This window comes from Cryptotermes secundus, unplaced genomic scaffold (assembly GCF_002891405.2).
Source record: "Cryptotermes secundus unplaced genomic scaffold, Csec_1.0 scaffold62, whole genome shotgun sequence".
Taxonomy (NCBI): domain Eukaryota; kingdom Metazoa; phylum Arthropoda; class Insecta; order Blattodea; family Kalotermitidae; genus Cryptotermes; species Cryptotermes secundus.
The window spans coordinates 2,463,291-2,478,371 of NW_019727786.1; the positions used below are offsets into that span (position 1 = coordinate 2,463,291).

At 37.6% G+C, this 15,081-nt stretch overlaps 1 protein-coding gene across 5 annotated transcripts in view; it reads right to left on the bottom strand.

Moving 5' to 3' along the window:
• The window catches only part of LOC111864920 (dedicator of cytokinesis protein 1), a 105,571-nt gene that overhangs the window by 55,770 nt on the left and 34,720 nt on the right, over positions 1-15,081 (bottom strand). For 4 of the 5 annotated variants that reach the window (XM_023852539.2, XM_023852536.2, XM_033751624.1 and 1 more), the window contains exons 15-17: positions 14,470-14,649; positions 13,221-13,395; positions 1,221-1,331 (exon numbers count right to left, since the gene is read on the bottom strand). In XM_023852539.2, coding sequence (XP_023708307.1) covers positions 1,221-1,331; positions 13,221-13,395; positions 14,470-14,649 — 466 coding nt within the window. The remainder of the gene's footprint in view (positions 1-1,220; positions 1,332-13,220; positions 13,396-14,469; positions 14,650-15,081) is intronic. The other variant, XM_033751625.1, reaches the window with a different exon arrangement.

The window sequence follows — 15,081 nt, forward strand, 5'->3', positions numbered from 1 at the left end:
GGTCCTCCATCTATCTATCTGTCATGATAGGTGTTACTGAGAACATCTCGCAAAGTGCGACTTTAACGTGCCAGAGCACCATATTGCATGTGCCACATTCACGCTCTGACTACCAGTGGCTTTGGCAGATCGTGTAACAGGAAATCTCAGTAATGGTTGTCTGTAGGCTGATGTGGCAAAATATGCAGGTCTATCAATCACCAACAAGGGGACACTTAACACTTATTCCAAATGTATTTTTTAGCTCTAATTCACAAACTTTTCTGACATATGGTACAGATATTTTTTCTTGTTTCGGTATGTGAACTTATGCCTAGAGTTGGTCCACACCTTTCAGCCACACCCTGTATATATTACACATATATGAGAAAGTAAATCTCGAAAACAACCAGTGCTTTTAATACAGCATCTTCTCCTACTACTGTAATATATTTTATGTCTCAGAAGCCACTTTACCAAGCTTGAAACAAGCTGTTTTCTTTAATCACTCATTTTGATTCACCTACCACAGAATGGTGTACATGAGAAACACCAATGGCAAAAGTATATGCTGTCACCAAACACCTAAAATCATAATATTACCAACCATATCATTACAGGAGGATTCTCACAGACTTCGCTTCCATCTTGGATGGGTACAAGAGGAGTTTCCTAGGGGTAAAGTAGAGGTAAAGCATTCAGTAAAACTCCATCTAGTATTGAAATGAAGAATCTGTGAAACTTTAACATAATTTCTAGATGCTTTGTGGTGCAGTGCTAAGGCAACAAGGAAACTTCATCTTGTTTTAGTACTGCATCCTACAGCCTCTAAGGTTATTTTTGTTGAGACCTGACATCTTTCACAGCAGTCAATACTCACTGTAAAGTTTATGGGGTGTAGCACCATGTCAAAATGGTTAAGAATTACTCATATGTTATAGAAGACTGCCACTTCCTCCTTGAAGAATAAATGCACTCAAATGCGAAGGAAGCTGCACTGCTGGAGTTTTTCTTTTCTGTCAGACTCGTTCTGGAGCCTACCTGTAGCCTAACAAATGAGTTCTTTACCCACAGCAAGAAGGTGAACATTCACCTCTTCCTTCAGGGTTCAAGTGCACTCTTACCCTGAAGAAAGGAGTAGCAACTTCATCCACAAACACACCTTCCACCATTCTGATGTGATGCTATACTTTATAATGTTAGGTTTTAAGAAAAGAGGGAAGCTTATCCTTATGACTCACCTCCTCAGAGTTCCCACAGTGAGTGTGCAACTTCTGCTTGCTGGCTCCTAACATCCTGGCAACCTTGGCAACAGACTTAGTCTTGTTACGGAATTCGACACCAGCCCGTCCCTGACAGACATCAGGCAACACTTCAACTATGATGTCAAGCTACTATTATATCCATCCACTGTTTGCAATCATCACAACTCTATTATATATGAAGTCCTACTACACCAGAGTCCTCTGAAATGCTTGTACCTATCTTTCAAACTACATGCCATCACTTCCAAGTAGTCAATAATATAAATTCAGTTTGCTTTGTATACTTCTCCACGCAAATTCTCACAATAATAAACTGCCTACTTCATAAATNAAACTTCAATATGCATATTCATAAATTAGTAAATGAGGAGACCAAACAATCTGCCCTCCTTAATTAATATATTCATTTGCGAAATAGGCATTTAGAAATCCTATTTATCTGGGAAAATACTGATACTGGACTTGAACACCTACATGTCCTCCAAAGTATTTTGATCCCATGATGATGAATGACAAAAAAGTTCAAAATCTTAGCAAGCTGCATTACCACTACATTATCACGCAGATATGCAAGAAACTCAACTACACTACAGCTAGCAGACACACTGAAATATTACTCCAGCTATTAAAATTTAGTATGCCTAACTACACTACAATAGCACATAATTAAATAAAATGATATTCAATTCTTTGATATCATGGTGACTGGAAATTACTTTGTGTTTCCTCTAAAGATAAAAATTATATAAGTAAAGCTACAAGTGAAACCTAGCACACAATTCCAAAGAATGTACCATACCAAATTCATTGTACACTTATCATTGCTTCCATCTATAAACTGGAAATTTGGATTTTTAACCATGTCTTAAAACAAAGTACTAAATGTGTGATCAACTGCAGTCTTTAGAATCATACATATGCATCAGTGGTTATAAAACAAAAAATGAGCAGACCATAAAACACAAATATAACTGATGGAATAAGAAAAAGACAGTTAAATTGGACAAATCCTGTATACAGGTCCCAAAATTGACACAGGAATATTCCAAAATTCAAAATATGAGTGCTCCCAAGTAGAATTAAAAAACATTATGGGTTAAGTCAAGCTGTTTTGTAAGTCATAACAGTAATTTTTCCATCTCTTGTTGAATGTTTGCCCACTTATATTGCTGTTTACACAGTGATGTCAGTAGATCAGAGCATAAAGCTCTGAATGAGAGGATGGTTCGTGAACATTTACTGGGAAAGGGGTGCAAGAGAATAGCTGCAGTATAATTTTAGGTACTATCCCAAGATCTAGCAGGAGGGATGTCTAAATGCAAGTCAAAAAGAGTACAGCTTAAACTAACTTTCTCTGCGATGCAAAACACTTATTTCCACCTTCTGTTGAATGTTCGTGGTTTACAGAGTTCAGAATAACTGAGACTACAAAAGACAGAATGGTAGGATGTTTAATGGAAGGAAATGGTCATGGTCGAATCTGGAGTAGGCCTGCTATCTTGCTATTTGCCTGGAGAGTCTGGGGAAACTACATACAACCCCACTACTGATGGCCAGTGTCCTGTCTGAGATTCTAACTCACCTTCTCTTGAATACAAGCCAGAAATGTTACAGCCTTAGCCAACTTGTACATATTAGTCAGGATATAAATATCTCCAAGTTTCCAAATCATGGTCATTGTGTCACTCACAGTCCAGAAGTGAAACAAATACTCCTGTCATCCAAGACTTGTTTACCTTCCTCCTACTGCTATATATCCTGCCACTTCTCCAAATTTGCTCACATCTACACTGAAGATTTAGATAAAGTATTCCTCCAAAACATTGTGACCTCCCTTCCATAATGAATGGTGCCATGCCTCTGAGAACCATAATTTATACCTTCATGAAACATAAAAAACTGATTTTTCACTGGTACATGCATTCACAGCCACAAGACTCTGCCACATAAACAAGGACTGTGCACGAGTTAAATATGAGGGAACATGGGAATATCTGAAAGACAGCACCAATTTACAAGAAGAATGATAAAATTGACTGTAGTGATTATTGAGCCATATCATTTTTATCAGTTTCATACAAAATCCTTCCCTCAAGGTTGAGTCCATACATAGATGAAATTATTAGGGATCATCAGTGTGAGTTTCAATTACTGATCAGATTTTCTGATACAGCAGACACTGGAGAAAAAATGGGAGTACAATGACACAGAACATCAGCCATTCATAGACTTCAAGACAACCTAAGGTTCAGTTCGTAGGCAGGTATTGTACAGTATTCTCACAGAGTTTGGGGTATCCATGAAATTAGTTAGGTTGATTAATGTGTGTTTAAATGAAGCCTATAGTAAAGTCTGTAAACATTTCTCTGATACAGTTCTTACTCAAAATGGTCTAAAACAAGGTGCTAATTTACTGTCATCCCTTTTAAACTTTGATTTACAATGTGCTATTAGGCCTAGGAAAACCTGATGGGACTAAAATTAATGGGACAGATCACATGCTTGTCTGTGTTGATGATGTAAATCTACTGGGGGGGAAAATATACTGTGACACAACAGAATAGTTTAACAAGAGAAGCCATCCATTGGACAGTAACAGCTGGATAAACACATGTTCATGGCAACGGACATGTTGCCAATGATAGAGGAAATGTTGGAGACTCAACATGCCACAAAAGAGGCAGTGTCTTCTATGTGGTCTGGCCCAAGGCTATATAGCAAGGGCCATCACGAAAAGTTAATGAGTGATAACCCGTGAGCAGACAGTGAACTGGCAGCCAGCCATCAATCAGTGAGAAGGTAAGCACTGAAGCAGATGAACCTCCATGGTTATTATCCTTAACCTTAAGATGCCTAGTGAAGACGCTAACTGCAACAATTAGCGAAGACATAAGAGATGGAGCATATGCAGTAATCATGTGCTAAGAGTGTATATTAGTGACAGTGTTATAAATATTGTAGCTGTGAGTTACATGTGTTCAATAATTCCAATCACCAATCCAAACCTGGTGTCTAGTCACCAACACGTGACAATATATACCATAAAGAAAAACACAGAAATTTTAATTGACGGTAGCAAGCAGGGTGGTCTAGAAGTAAAAGTAGAGAAAACTAAATGTATTTTGATTGCTCATCACCAGAATTCAGGCCAAAATCACAAAATAAATAAAGCTAATAAATCCACTGAAAATGTGGCAAAGTTCATATATTTGGGAATGAGCGTAATACACCAAAAATTGGTTCATGTGGAAATTAAGAGCAGACTGAATTCAGGTAATGCTTTTTACCATTCAGTTCAGAGCCATTTTTTCTCTCATCTGCTGTCCAGAAAAATAAAGATAAAAACATACAAAACTATACTTTTTCCTGTGGTTTTATATGGGTGCAAAACTTGGTCTCTGATGTTAAGGGAGGAACATAAGGTGAGGATGTTTGAGAACAGGGTGCTGAGGAAAATATCTGGACTGAAGAGGGATGAAGCGGTAAGAGGTTGGAGAAAACTGCACAATGAGGAGCTTCATAACTTGTACTCTTCACCAAGTATATTAAGAATAATCAAGTCAAGGAGGATGAAATGGGTAGCCTATGTACCATGCATGAAGGAGAAGAGAAATGCATATAGGATTTTGGTTGGAAAGCTAGAAGGAAAGAGACCAGAACAGAATACTCAGCAAAAGACTATGGCCTCTTAGATCTTAGTTACTGTGAGTTCTAACTCTAGAGGAACCTGAAGGAAAAAGTGATGAGAATAATGTGAACAGCTGAGGCTCTCCAGAGAGAAATACCACATGAAAGTGTTTCAGTTTCTGAGGATGAACTTAAATTGTCACAAAACTTGCTTGCTCACAGTAAGGCATGCTTGGTGGCAGAAGAGGTCATTACCAGCAATTCTTACAAAACAGAATAAGTTGTGCTATGTTTCTATAGGGTCAATTGATGTTCTGTGAAAATATACACTGATATAAGAGTCAGAGCCACATGAAAGTATAAATCTTGCACAGCTGTCTCTACAGTCACACAGTAAACTACTGCCTTGCTATCGCACAAGCAGTACAGTTCTGCTTCAAGTAAATACTTTTTACATCAGCAGTAACACACATCATATGTGTTTCTGGAGGTACTGAGTTGGGCATCCTGGCATTCTGACAGATTTATCACTGCGTTCCTCAGTCTGTCCAAGTAAATGTAAGGATAGTGTCTTTAAATTAGCCAAACCACCACATTCCAAATTCTTATTTATACACCATTCTGAATCATCTTCACCAATCATTCAACTGCAGCTGAAACAGCAAATACCCTATGAACCAACAAATATACTGCTATAAACACGTTGCACTTGCCATTCTATATAACTTGCAGTTCATTCACAGGTTAATTGATTCACAACACATGACCCATCATTATAACTAATAACATGCATAAGTATAAAGCTACTTCAGATTTCATTCAGTCATCCAAAGAAGTTCCACACTCAGACAGTTTTATTACAACAATACAGGACTCAGAAAGTTTTTACTTTTCAAAGAACAATGTACAAAAACATTTTTAAACTGCATGTAGAAATCTCAGCAAGCTCAGGTTGGGTTCAGTGATGGGCTCTTGTGAACATAATAATGAACCTTCATATTCCATGTGAGAATTTTAGGTGAGCACACTATTAATTACTGAAGAAAGATGCTCTCCCAAAAGTTAGTAAATTAGTTTGAAGAAAAATATACAAAGAGTGGGTGGTTTCATCATCAAAGCAAATGCAGTACCACATAGCACAGATCACCCCAAACCAAATTTTACAGAATCTTAATTGCTAAAGAACAATTCTAGCCATTAGGCAGGATATCACACAAAAATAAAAATATAAAAATTCCAGCCATGATATGTACAAAAGATAAGGAAAAATATTTACTGAATTCCCCCCCTCACAAAAAAAAAGAAACACCGCATGTGCCACCCCATGCACTGGCTCAGTCTACCTGTGCTGTCACACTGCCCCTGCATGTAATGCATGCCTCAGATCCTCAAAAGGAGGTGGGATAGCACAGTTGGTATGGCGACTGGCTATGGGCTGGACAACCAAGGGGTCAGAGTTCGAATCCTGGTAGGGTCAAGAATTTTCTGTTCTCCACGTTGTCCAGACCAGCTCTGGGGCCCACCCAGACTCCTATCTAATGGGTACCCGGGGGCTGTTTCCCTGAGGGTAAAGTGGCAGGAGCATGAAACTGACTACTGACCTTCATCTTTTGTTGAGGTCAAGTAAATGTGGATCTATACATCTACTCCCCCATACGCCTTCATACCATAGTGTTTACTAAGTCTTAGGGACTTCACCCTTTTTTACCTTTACCTTAGTACTTCAAAAATTATTTTAAATAATGTCATTTTGAATGACAGCTTGTACTAAATTCCCCACACAGCTGAACATCCACAAACATAATGTATGGTCAATTTCCATGAAGTAATTTGTGGGGAGAGGGAAGAAGGTATTATATTCAAGCAAGTATAGTACTGAGTGGAGTTTTCTGAATGAATCAAACAATAATTTGGAGGTAAAAAAAAACTGTCTACTACGGTCTTAAATCAGTTTCCTTTGGCATCTAAACACACTTCATGACGACATAAATTTAACAAACCCATCATCATACCATCTCCTGTGGTATAATGTATGATACACAAAGTTTGCAAAGGCATAACAACCACCTCCATAGTATATTATTCCTTGATGTTAATGGTTATTTAAATTACCAAAATATTCCTTGCATTTACGGAACATCAAGATTTCTCACCATGTTCAAAAAGTCTCACTTGACACCCAACTTAAGTTAGCCAATTCTGCTGCAACCTTCAGTCTTCTCCAAAATCCATTTTACTATCATGCTTGCATCTATGCCTAATTTGACAAGTGGTTTCTTCCCTTATTGTTTTCTGAAGTACATGTAAATTCCCATTCCCTTGTAAGTGTGACATCCCACCTACCTCATTCTTCTTGATTTCATGACACTAATATTACAATGAAGAATATAATTATGTGCTTCAGTCATGTGTAAGTTCATCTCTGTGAAAGCAAACTCAGAAAATTCCACATAGGTTCTGGAGAGTCTGTTCAATGAATGGATACCCAGAGAAGACTGTCACCCTCGCATAATCCACATTTGAATTATTTCCTTATTTTACAAGGAAAATGAAATTACTTGACCAAATACAACAGTTTCTTAACATCATATACTTATGAAAACCTGACTCTATGCTATATTCAAGCTCCACAAATTCTTTCAGATATTTTACTAAAAGCTACCACTCTAGATCTGCATAAATATATTACAAAATCAATTTTGGGAAGAGATTCTGCTGAAATAAGGCATTCATTATACATACTCAAACATGATAATTCCCTACTAATCACTATCACTGCAAAACTATGATTTTGTTAACGTTTAAATATGAAGTTAGAATGTTTATGAAAATATGTTTCGGTACTATATTAGTTGATGTTAAATTCAAAACAGCCAGTGAAATCAAACTAAAACATATTGGAAAATCTTTAAATTACAACGCATACATGCATCCTGTACTTAAGCAACTGTGGCACTATCAAGAATACATCTTCAAAATTTGTATTAAAGTAATATTCATCATCATTCTTCAAAGACATGCAAATGAAAAGGAGTTATAAATGTAAAGGAGTCATACAAAACTGTGAAAAATTATTTAACTTGCTATATATTTCCTTCAATACTCAGTTATTTTTTATAATGTTATTTTGTTATAAAGTTCTGTACCATAAACATGAGAATTATGAACAGGTAAATGTTTATTCAAATGTTCATACACATTTAAGTTAACAAAGAAATAACCACTGAGGTGACAAAGGAAAGGATAGGGAGACCAAATGAAAGATCTGCTAGAGAGACCACGAAAAAGGTGTACATACACAAGAGACTTATGCAGCATAGCAAAGAATGAATGAGACATGGCTCATCCTGGTGGAAAAATGAATGGATTATGATAACTGTGACGGATAAGCCAGGTAGGATGTGGAAGAAAACGGACATGGCCTACTTTAAGGTATCCTTACATCGCCCTGATCACACTCACGAAGAACACAAAACCTTGAATCATTATAGTCACTTCCTATCCAAGGTTTGAATCATGCAAGGCTGGGGCCAAAAGAGCACACAAAATGTGTCCGTTGTAACAAACATACTTTATGACGGACATTGCTGAGGACATCACACAGTTTCAGAATGCGGTGCGTAGTTTTCTGTCTGCAATGGAGCCAGAAGAAAGCGTAGCATTCACCTCTCTTCTTTATTTCTACAATGGACATCACAACGTTCGTTACAACGGACGCATTTTGTGCGCTCGTGGCCCCAGCCTAAATCCACACAAATCAGAACACTAGCTTCAATTTCACCTTATCACCTTGTTTGATAATTTAAGTCATCTTCGAAGTGCATAGGATGCAATTCCATGTAGTTCAGCGACAGCCTGATGTTTCGAAGGAACGTACTGCCGCCATCTTCAGGGATGACAATGAAGGTGAAGACAATGTGTTCTTCGAAAATCTTAGGCTCTATCCGAACTACACAGCATTACAACCCAGAAGACCGAACTCTTCATAGTCACTAATGTGAGAACCTTAAATCCAACATAAATAATCGCCACCCTATATAGCAAAGCCAGAATGAAGAAATGTGCTAAACTAAGTAAAGATAACGAGTGTCAATAGCTGAAATTTTCTTGCTTATTACCTACACTTGGTTCATTCATTTCAGACTTCAGATTCAAAATTTACAGCTTCTTACTCATCAATAAATATCAACAGAAGCACCAATTATGATATTCTAAATAAAGAGTAACGATAGAAAATGCATTTAAAGTTCATAATTTAAAAATAGCTGAAAGGTCCAATCACAAAGAATTGAGAATGAATGCATATCTCAGATAGATCTCACTGTGCATGAAAGCAGATATAATGAATGTGTCCTGACATGTCAATGCATACCTCGGCACAGTTACAGCCGATTCCATTGCTTCAGTCATTCATGATCACATTTAAAATGAGGGTGTTAATGACATGCCAACTCAGGCTGTGCCATAGCTCAAGCAGTTACTCGCTGGCTTCCCACCGTGGTGGCCTGGGTTCGATCCCGGGTCTGGTCAAGTGGGATTTGTGGTGGACAAAGTGGCGCTGGGGTAGTCTTTCTCCGAGTACTTCGGTTTCCCTGCCAATCTTCATTCTACCAATTGCTCCACAATCACCCTCACCTATCATCTGGGCCTGGTACAATACGCCAGAAGTGGCCATAGTGCAAGGGAGTTACTCCCATCCCATGACTACATGGCATTATATCCCAGAAGACAGAACTCTTCACAAAATCAGTTAATAGACCACTGTTGGCTATTAATTATACAAGCTAGGACATGCATGCACTGTATAAACATTTCAGCCCCTAGTCTGTATGCCAGTATTTACTGACAGTACCTCCTATGCAGTTTTGGGGGAACAGTCTCCATAAACTACGGAAATTTTGATACAACCAATCCAGACATTTTCAAGTAAACTGCTATTTTATTTTTGAGGTTTATTTGAAGAGCCCCTTATTTTGAGGCTATATCATTCAGCCACAGGCCCAGCCTATGATGGATAAGCTCTTAACCGAAAAATATGAATAAAATTCATCAACCCATTCAGGTGATAGTAAGATGGATATCCATACATACAGAACTGCAGAAAGACAGCACTCCAAACAAATTTTTCATATTCAGGGAAACCAAAAACATGCAAAGCCATCAAAATCATGTGGTCAATTCTTTCAACATGAGAATACCTTCTCATATATATATGTATTCATGTTCAGGGGTTCTGCAGCCTTGAAAATCTATCAAAATCTTGAGACATACTTATCACCACCAGAACACTCTCTCATATAAACTGCTTACATGAGAAAGAAAACAAATTCTAAAGTAAAATAGTCAATGATCTCGAAAGAACTGAATACAACGCAATGGAGCAGCTACTGGTAATTACAAAAACTGAGTTTAAAACCTATTTCCAGACTGACAGGAATGGTGGAACAAGTTTGTACATGCTAAAGGAACCTGCTGAATTGTTAAATGGGATTAACATCCCTTTCTTGTTAGTACAGTAACTCAATGTCCACAGATTCAGTCTTGATGCTTTTAGACCAGATCTCATATATATAATTCTAGCCTTCAGGCTTTCACAGCTGGAGATAAATGTGTAGTTTCAGCTTCTGGGACTAGGCAATGTCAAACACTGAGGGTGTTCCAACCTTCTGGCAAACCTTGCGCCTGCCATCTTAAAAATCAACAAAGGAGGTCCCTGTTGGTTATCATTCCGCTATCCCTGTTCATGCAATCACAGCCTCCTTCCAAATTGCTACCTAATGCAAGAGCTATATAAAAGTGCCAATAGTTCTCATGAAGTCATTTACCCTCAAGAAGAGGGCTGCAAGGTTTAATGAAACATTACAAAAACCATCAAAGTTTGATGCGACCTACTCCTGAAAGGTGAATTCACATGTGTATGTATAGTCAGAAGCCAAAATAAAAACAAATTATGGGATAAAAACAAGCATTTCCTCATTCCTTGTAATTTCATTACTTGATGCAGAGACAAAAGTACACTCTGAAGTGTTGCATTTATAAAACCGAACACTAACAAACCAGAGAGATGAGAGAAAGTAACTCATATGGTCATTCTTCCCAAAACTGTTTCACCAGATATGTCCTCAACAAGAAATTACGTAATAAGTATCATACAAACAGAGGAAATATACTGCCTATAAACGATATATACAGAAATACATTTGCAGTTATATTCTACCGTATGCACTCTAACAAGTCTACAAACACAAGATGCTGTCAAGATTGCCAGGGCTGTTGGGAAGAAATCAGCAAGCATAAATGTTCACCATGTACAATTAACATACACATACACTATAATCAAGTTAAAGTGGTCCCAACAAATGCATAGTACTTATGCATATGAGAGGAGCACTCTTACATTCCCATCTGAATGCTTCAGTGATACATGTACACAGCTGGGTCACAAAAGCAAGCCATTTATTATTCAAGCAACTATACATTAACAAAAGCAATATTCCATATAGCTAATCAACTGAGGCAATACATAATCTATACAAGTCAACTTCCTAAGGAGTGCTATCATAAGTAGCTTATCTACTGATATACTGCAAATAATTACAGTTCTCTCAGTAAGGTAGCTGCCTGTGGTCTGGATAGTCAGGCTTTAGAATGAAGTACAAGAACTTGAATTCTTCTTTTCACCATCATATGCAGATTAAATCCAATGTATTACACGAGCTCTTTCTCTGGCATCAAAAGGGTCAGGGCATACGAGTAACTGCTCACTCACCTCTATACAGTGCACACATGCAGAATGTGTGGAGCCTTACCATCACATTCCATCTTTTCATAGTGTCATGCTTAGTCTCAGGGATAACTCTGCCTTCACCTTCAGAAATTAAGGTCCCCTAACTTCAAATCATCACTTATACATACAGTTATGTATGTTCCTTAGTACAGATTCTGGTGGTATGGTGTAATGAAATTAACTTTTCTGGTTACAAAATCTGACCAAACAGCTGGCTGCATTGTCTCATGGTGGCAATAAAGTGGCCCCTTGTTAATATCTTATTTTCAAAGACCACATACACCAAAATAAAGGAAGCAAAAGAGCAGCAATTTCTGATTATAATGGCATACAACAAAGGTAAAAGTAAAGTTGTCTATGTGCTTAACTAATTAAGCACTATGCCATGAAGGTGTATGGGGGAGTGGATGTATAGATCCACGTTTTCTTGACCATGGCTCTAGTTGGAGGTGAGTTCACCCCCAGGGTATCCATTGGATAGGAGGCTGGGTGGGCCACAGAGCTAGTCTGGATGACATGGAGAAGAAAAGTTCTTGCCTCCACCAGGACTCGAACTCTGACCCCTTGGTCATTTAGCCCACAGCCAGTTGCTATACTGACTGAGCTATCCTGGCCCTCATACAACAAATGGCATATATATATCTTGTCCCTAAATTATATCCTTAACCATTAATAAATAAGGGATGAGGAAAAAGAAACTATGTAAGGGGAACAGATATGAAACAGAATATGGAACACAAATACTAGAAAAGCACTTATGAGAGGGAAGGTAGGGCTGAATGAAGACAATTTTTTATAGGACAAGCTAATCTGATGCATCAACGCATAATAATTATGAAGACGAAGATGGTTTATCCTAAGTGTTTCTAGAATAGGCGTTAAAATAAATGCTATGAAATGGGCAGGTACATGCTTTGACCAACACATTGCTTACAGAGCATAGCGCCAGAATGTAAATGCGGGCTCATAAAACTTATTCTAAAGTTTAATCATAACTCTTGTGTTTGCCCACAAAAATTTTGTCTCTAATTCAGTGCAAATCAAGAAGATGAATAAAACAGAAATGCATTTTCCTTTCATCAACAGTTTCCTGATGTCATGCAACACATTCTCCTTCTTGCCAGAATTCCTAACCTTCATCATGCAGAACAGGGGATTTAAGTCACCAACTTTAGCTTTAACTACGCGATTCAGCTAGCCTTAGTATCAGTTTTGAAAAACGTTTATATTCATTGGAACTATTTCTGTGTGGGGGGGGGGAATTTCCCATTAAAAGTATTTGAATGAAAATTGTCAAATTTTAGTATTACATTTTTAGTATTAGAAAAATAAGTTGAAAAATATTCTTCAAATAAAATGCTATATATATTAAACCTATCGAGTCTCTTGCATATATGATAACCCACTCTACAGAAATTTGAAAAATTACAAAAACATGTTTCACAACAGGATGCAATTCTGCATCAAACATCTTCATTGTGTTCCAGTATCCTAGGTACAGCATCCATGAACTGACTGAACACTTTCTATAATTACTTTATAACAGGAAAGTACATATTTACCTCTTCTTTGGACTCAAGCAGCTCTTTGATGTGAGCTGTGATGACAGGAAGCAGTACTGCACGGCAGTCAGAATAGAGGAACAACTTGCTATGCACAATGTCATTCACAGTCATCATCTTCTGCTTTGTGAGGCGGGTTGGAGGCAGCTTGTTAATAAGCTCCGTTAATAAGCCACTATAAAAAATTGTCAATATTTTTAAGGCATTACTATTTTCCAATCATAACTAATTCCATGAAGTTGAGCATTAGCAGCTGATCACCTGGTCAAGAAATTCCGTGCCTTTATGGAACCAGAAGGTTCACTAATATGTTCACAAGAGCCTGCCATTAAATCCCTTCCACCTGAATCCTGTCCACATTCTCACAACCTGTTTCTCTAAATTATCCTCTCATCTACATCTAGGGTCTCAAACAGTCTCTTTCCTTCAGGATTTACAACAAAAATTGTATATGCACATCTCACTGCCCCTTTGCATGCTACACGTCCTGTCCATCTCTTCATTCCTTAATTAATCACTGTAACTTTTGGCAGTCAAATGTTCTCCATCATCTAAGTATTGCTCTCAGCACCCTCGATCTATGTCCTCACCTCTCGGTCAGATCAAATATTATATCCACATAAAATGACACATAATTATATTTTCCATCCATTCCCATTAAATGTATTTATTTTGATCACAGATATTACTGCATGTTAAGATAACTCTGGTAGTGGTTAATATTAATATGGGAAAGGCAAATGACATTCAATTCCAAGCAGAGGAAGGGATTTTTCTCTTTGTTAAAATTTATACACTCATTCTGCAGCCATCCAGCTGCCTATCCAATAGATACCACACTTCCCCTTCCTCACATTCTTCTTCCATGAATCAGACCTGATATTCCACTGCAGAAATTATTAAGTATGTGAGAAAATCTGTTTTCAAAGTAAGATTCTCCTCTACAGACTCAGTGTAAGTATATAACATGGTATGAAGAGTTCTATTTTCTGGGATGTTATGCTCTGTAGCCTGCCATGTGTTTGCCAGTATTTTGGAGGAATGTGCTACCTCCAGCTTTAGAGTTGACAAATGAAGCAAGCAGTAAGCCCCCTTTGGATGAAGGCTGTATATTCCTGTGAAGCACTGCTAACATCTATCAACAATCACAGTGCAACATCCCAGAAGACAGCACTCTTCACAATCGTATCTGTGAGAACCCTGATCTCACAGATACATGGTATATTCCATAATGATGGTGACTTCTTACCTCAGTTCTGTGGCACTGAATACTGTGAGGATATCTGGAATGGTAAACGGCAGGAACTTGAGACATGTCCCTTGCACTGTCAGTGTGTTATCTGTATTGTAACACATCATGCCAGTGATGCTTTGGAGCAACTGTTTTAATGAAAGCTCAAACTGCTGTTGATCTTTCCCTTCATTCAACCTGAATAAAATACAGTAAAATCACATTAATATTTTGAACATGAAAGTTATACAATTATACTAATCTTTTCCTCAGTGTTGAATAACCCAAATATTCCACTTCACTGTGTATATTTTACCTTCATACAAAACTGAAACTGATAGCTCCAATGGCATAAGAGCGATGGCCATCAAAAAAGCCAGAAGAATATTTCCACACAGCCACTACACTTTTGTTTCAAATACCACAAATAAATCGGCTTAACAAATATGTATATTCCTTGAAGTCTTATTACTATACACGATTACAAGACCCTATACATTAAGAGGCAGTAGTTGGACTAAAGTTCATGTACCCTCCTTGTCATTATTATTAATCCCAGGAAATGAAATTATGGGGTTGATGTGGCCAATGCATAATATTNTCAAAAAGGAAGACACAAATACACACAGA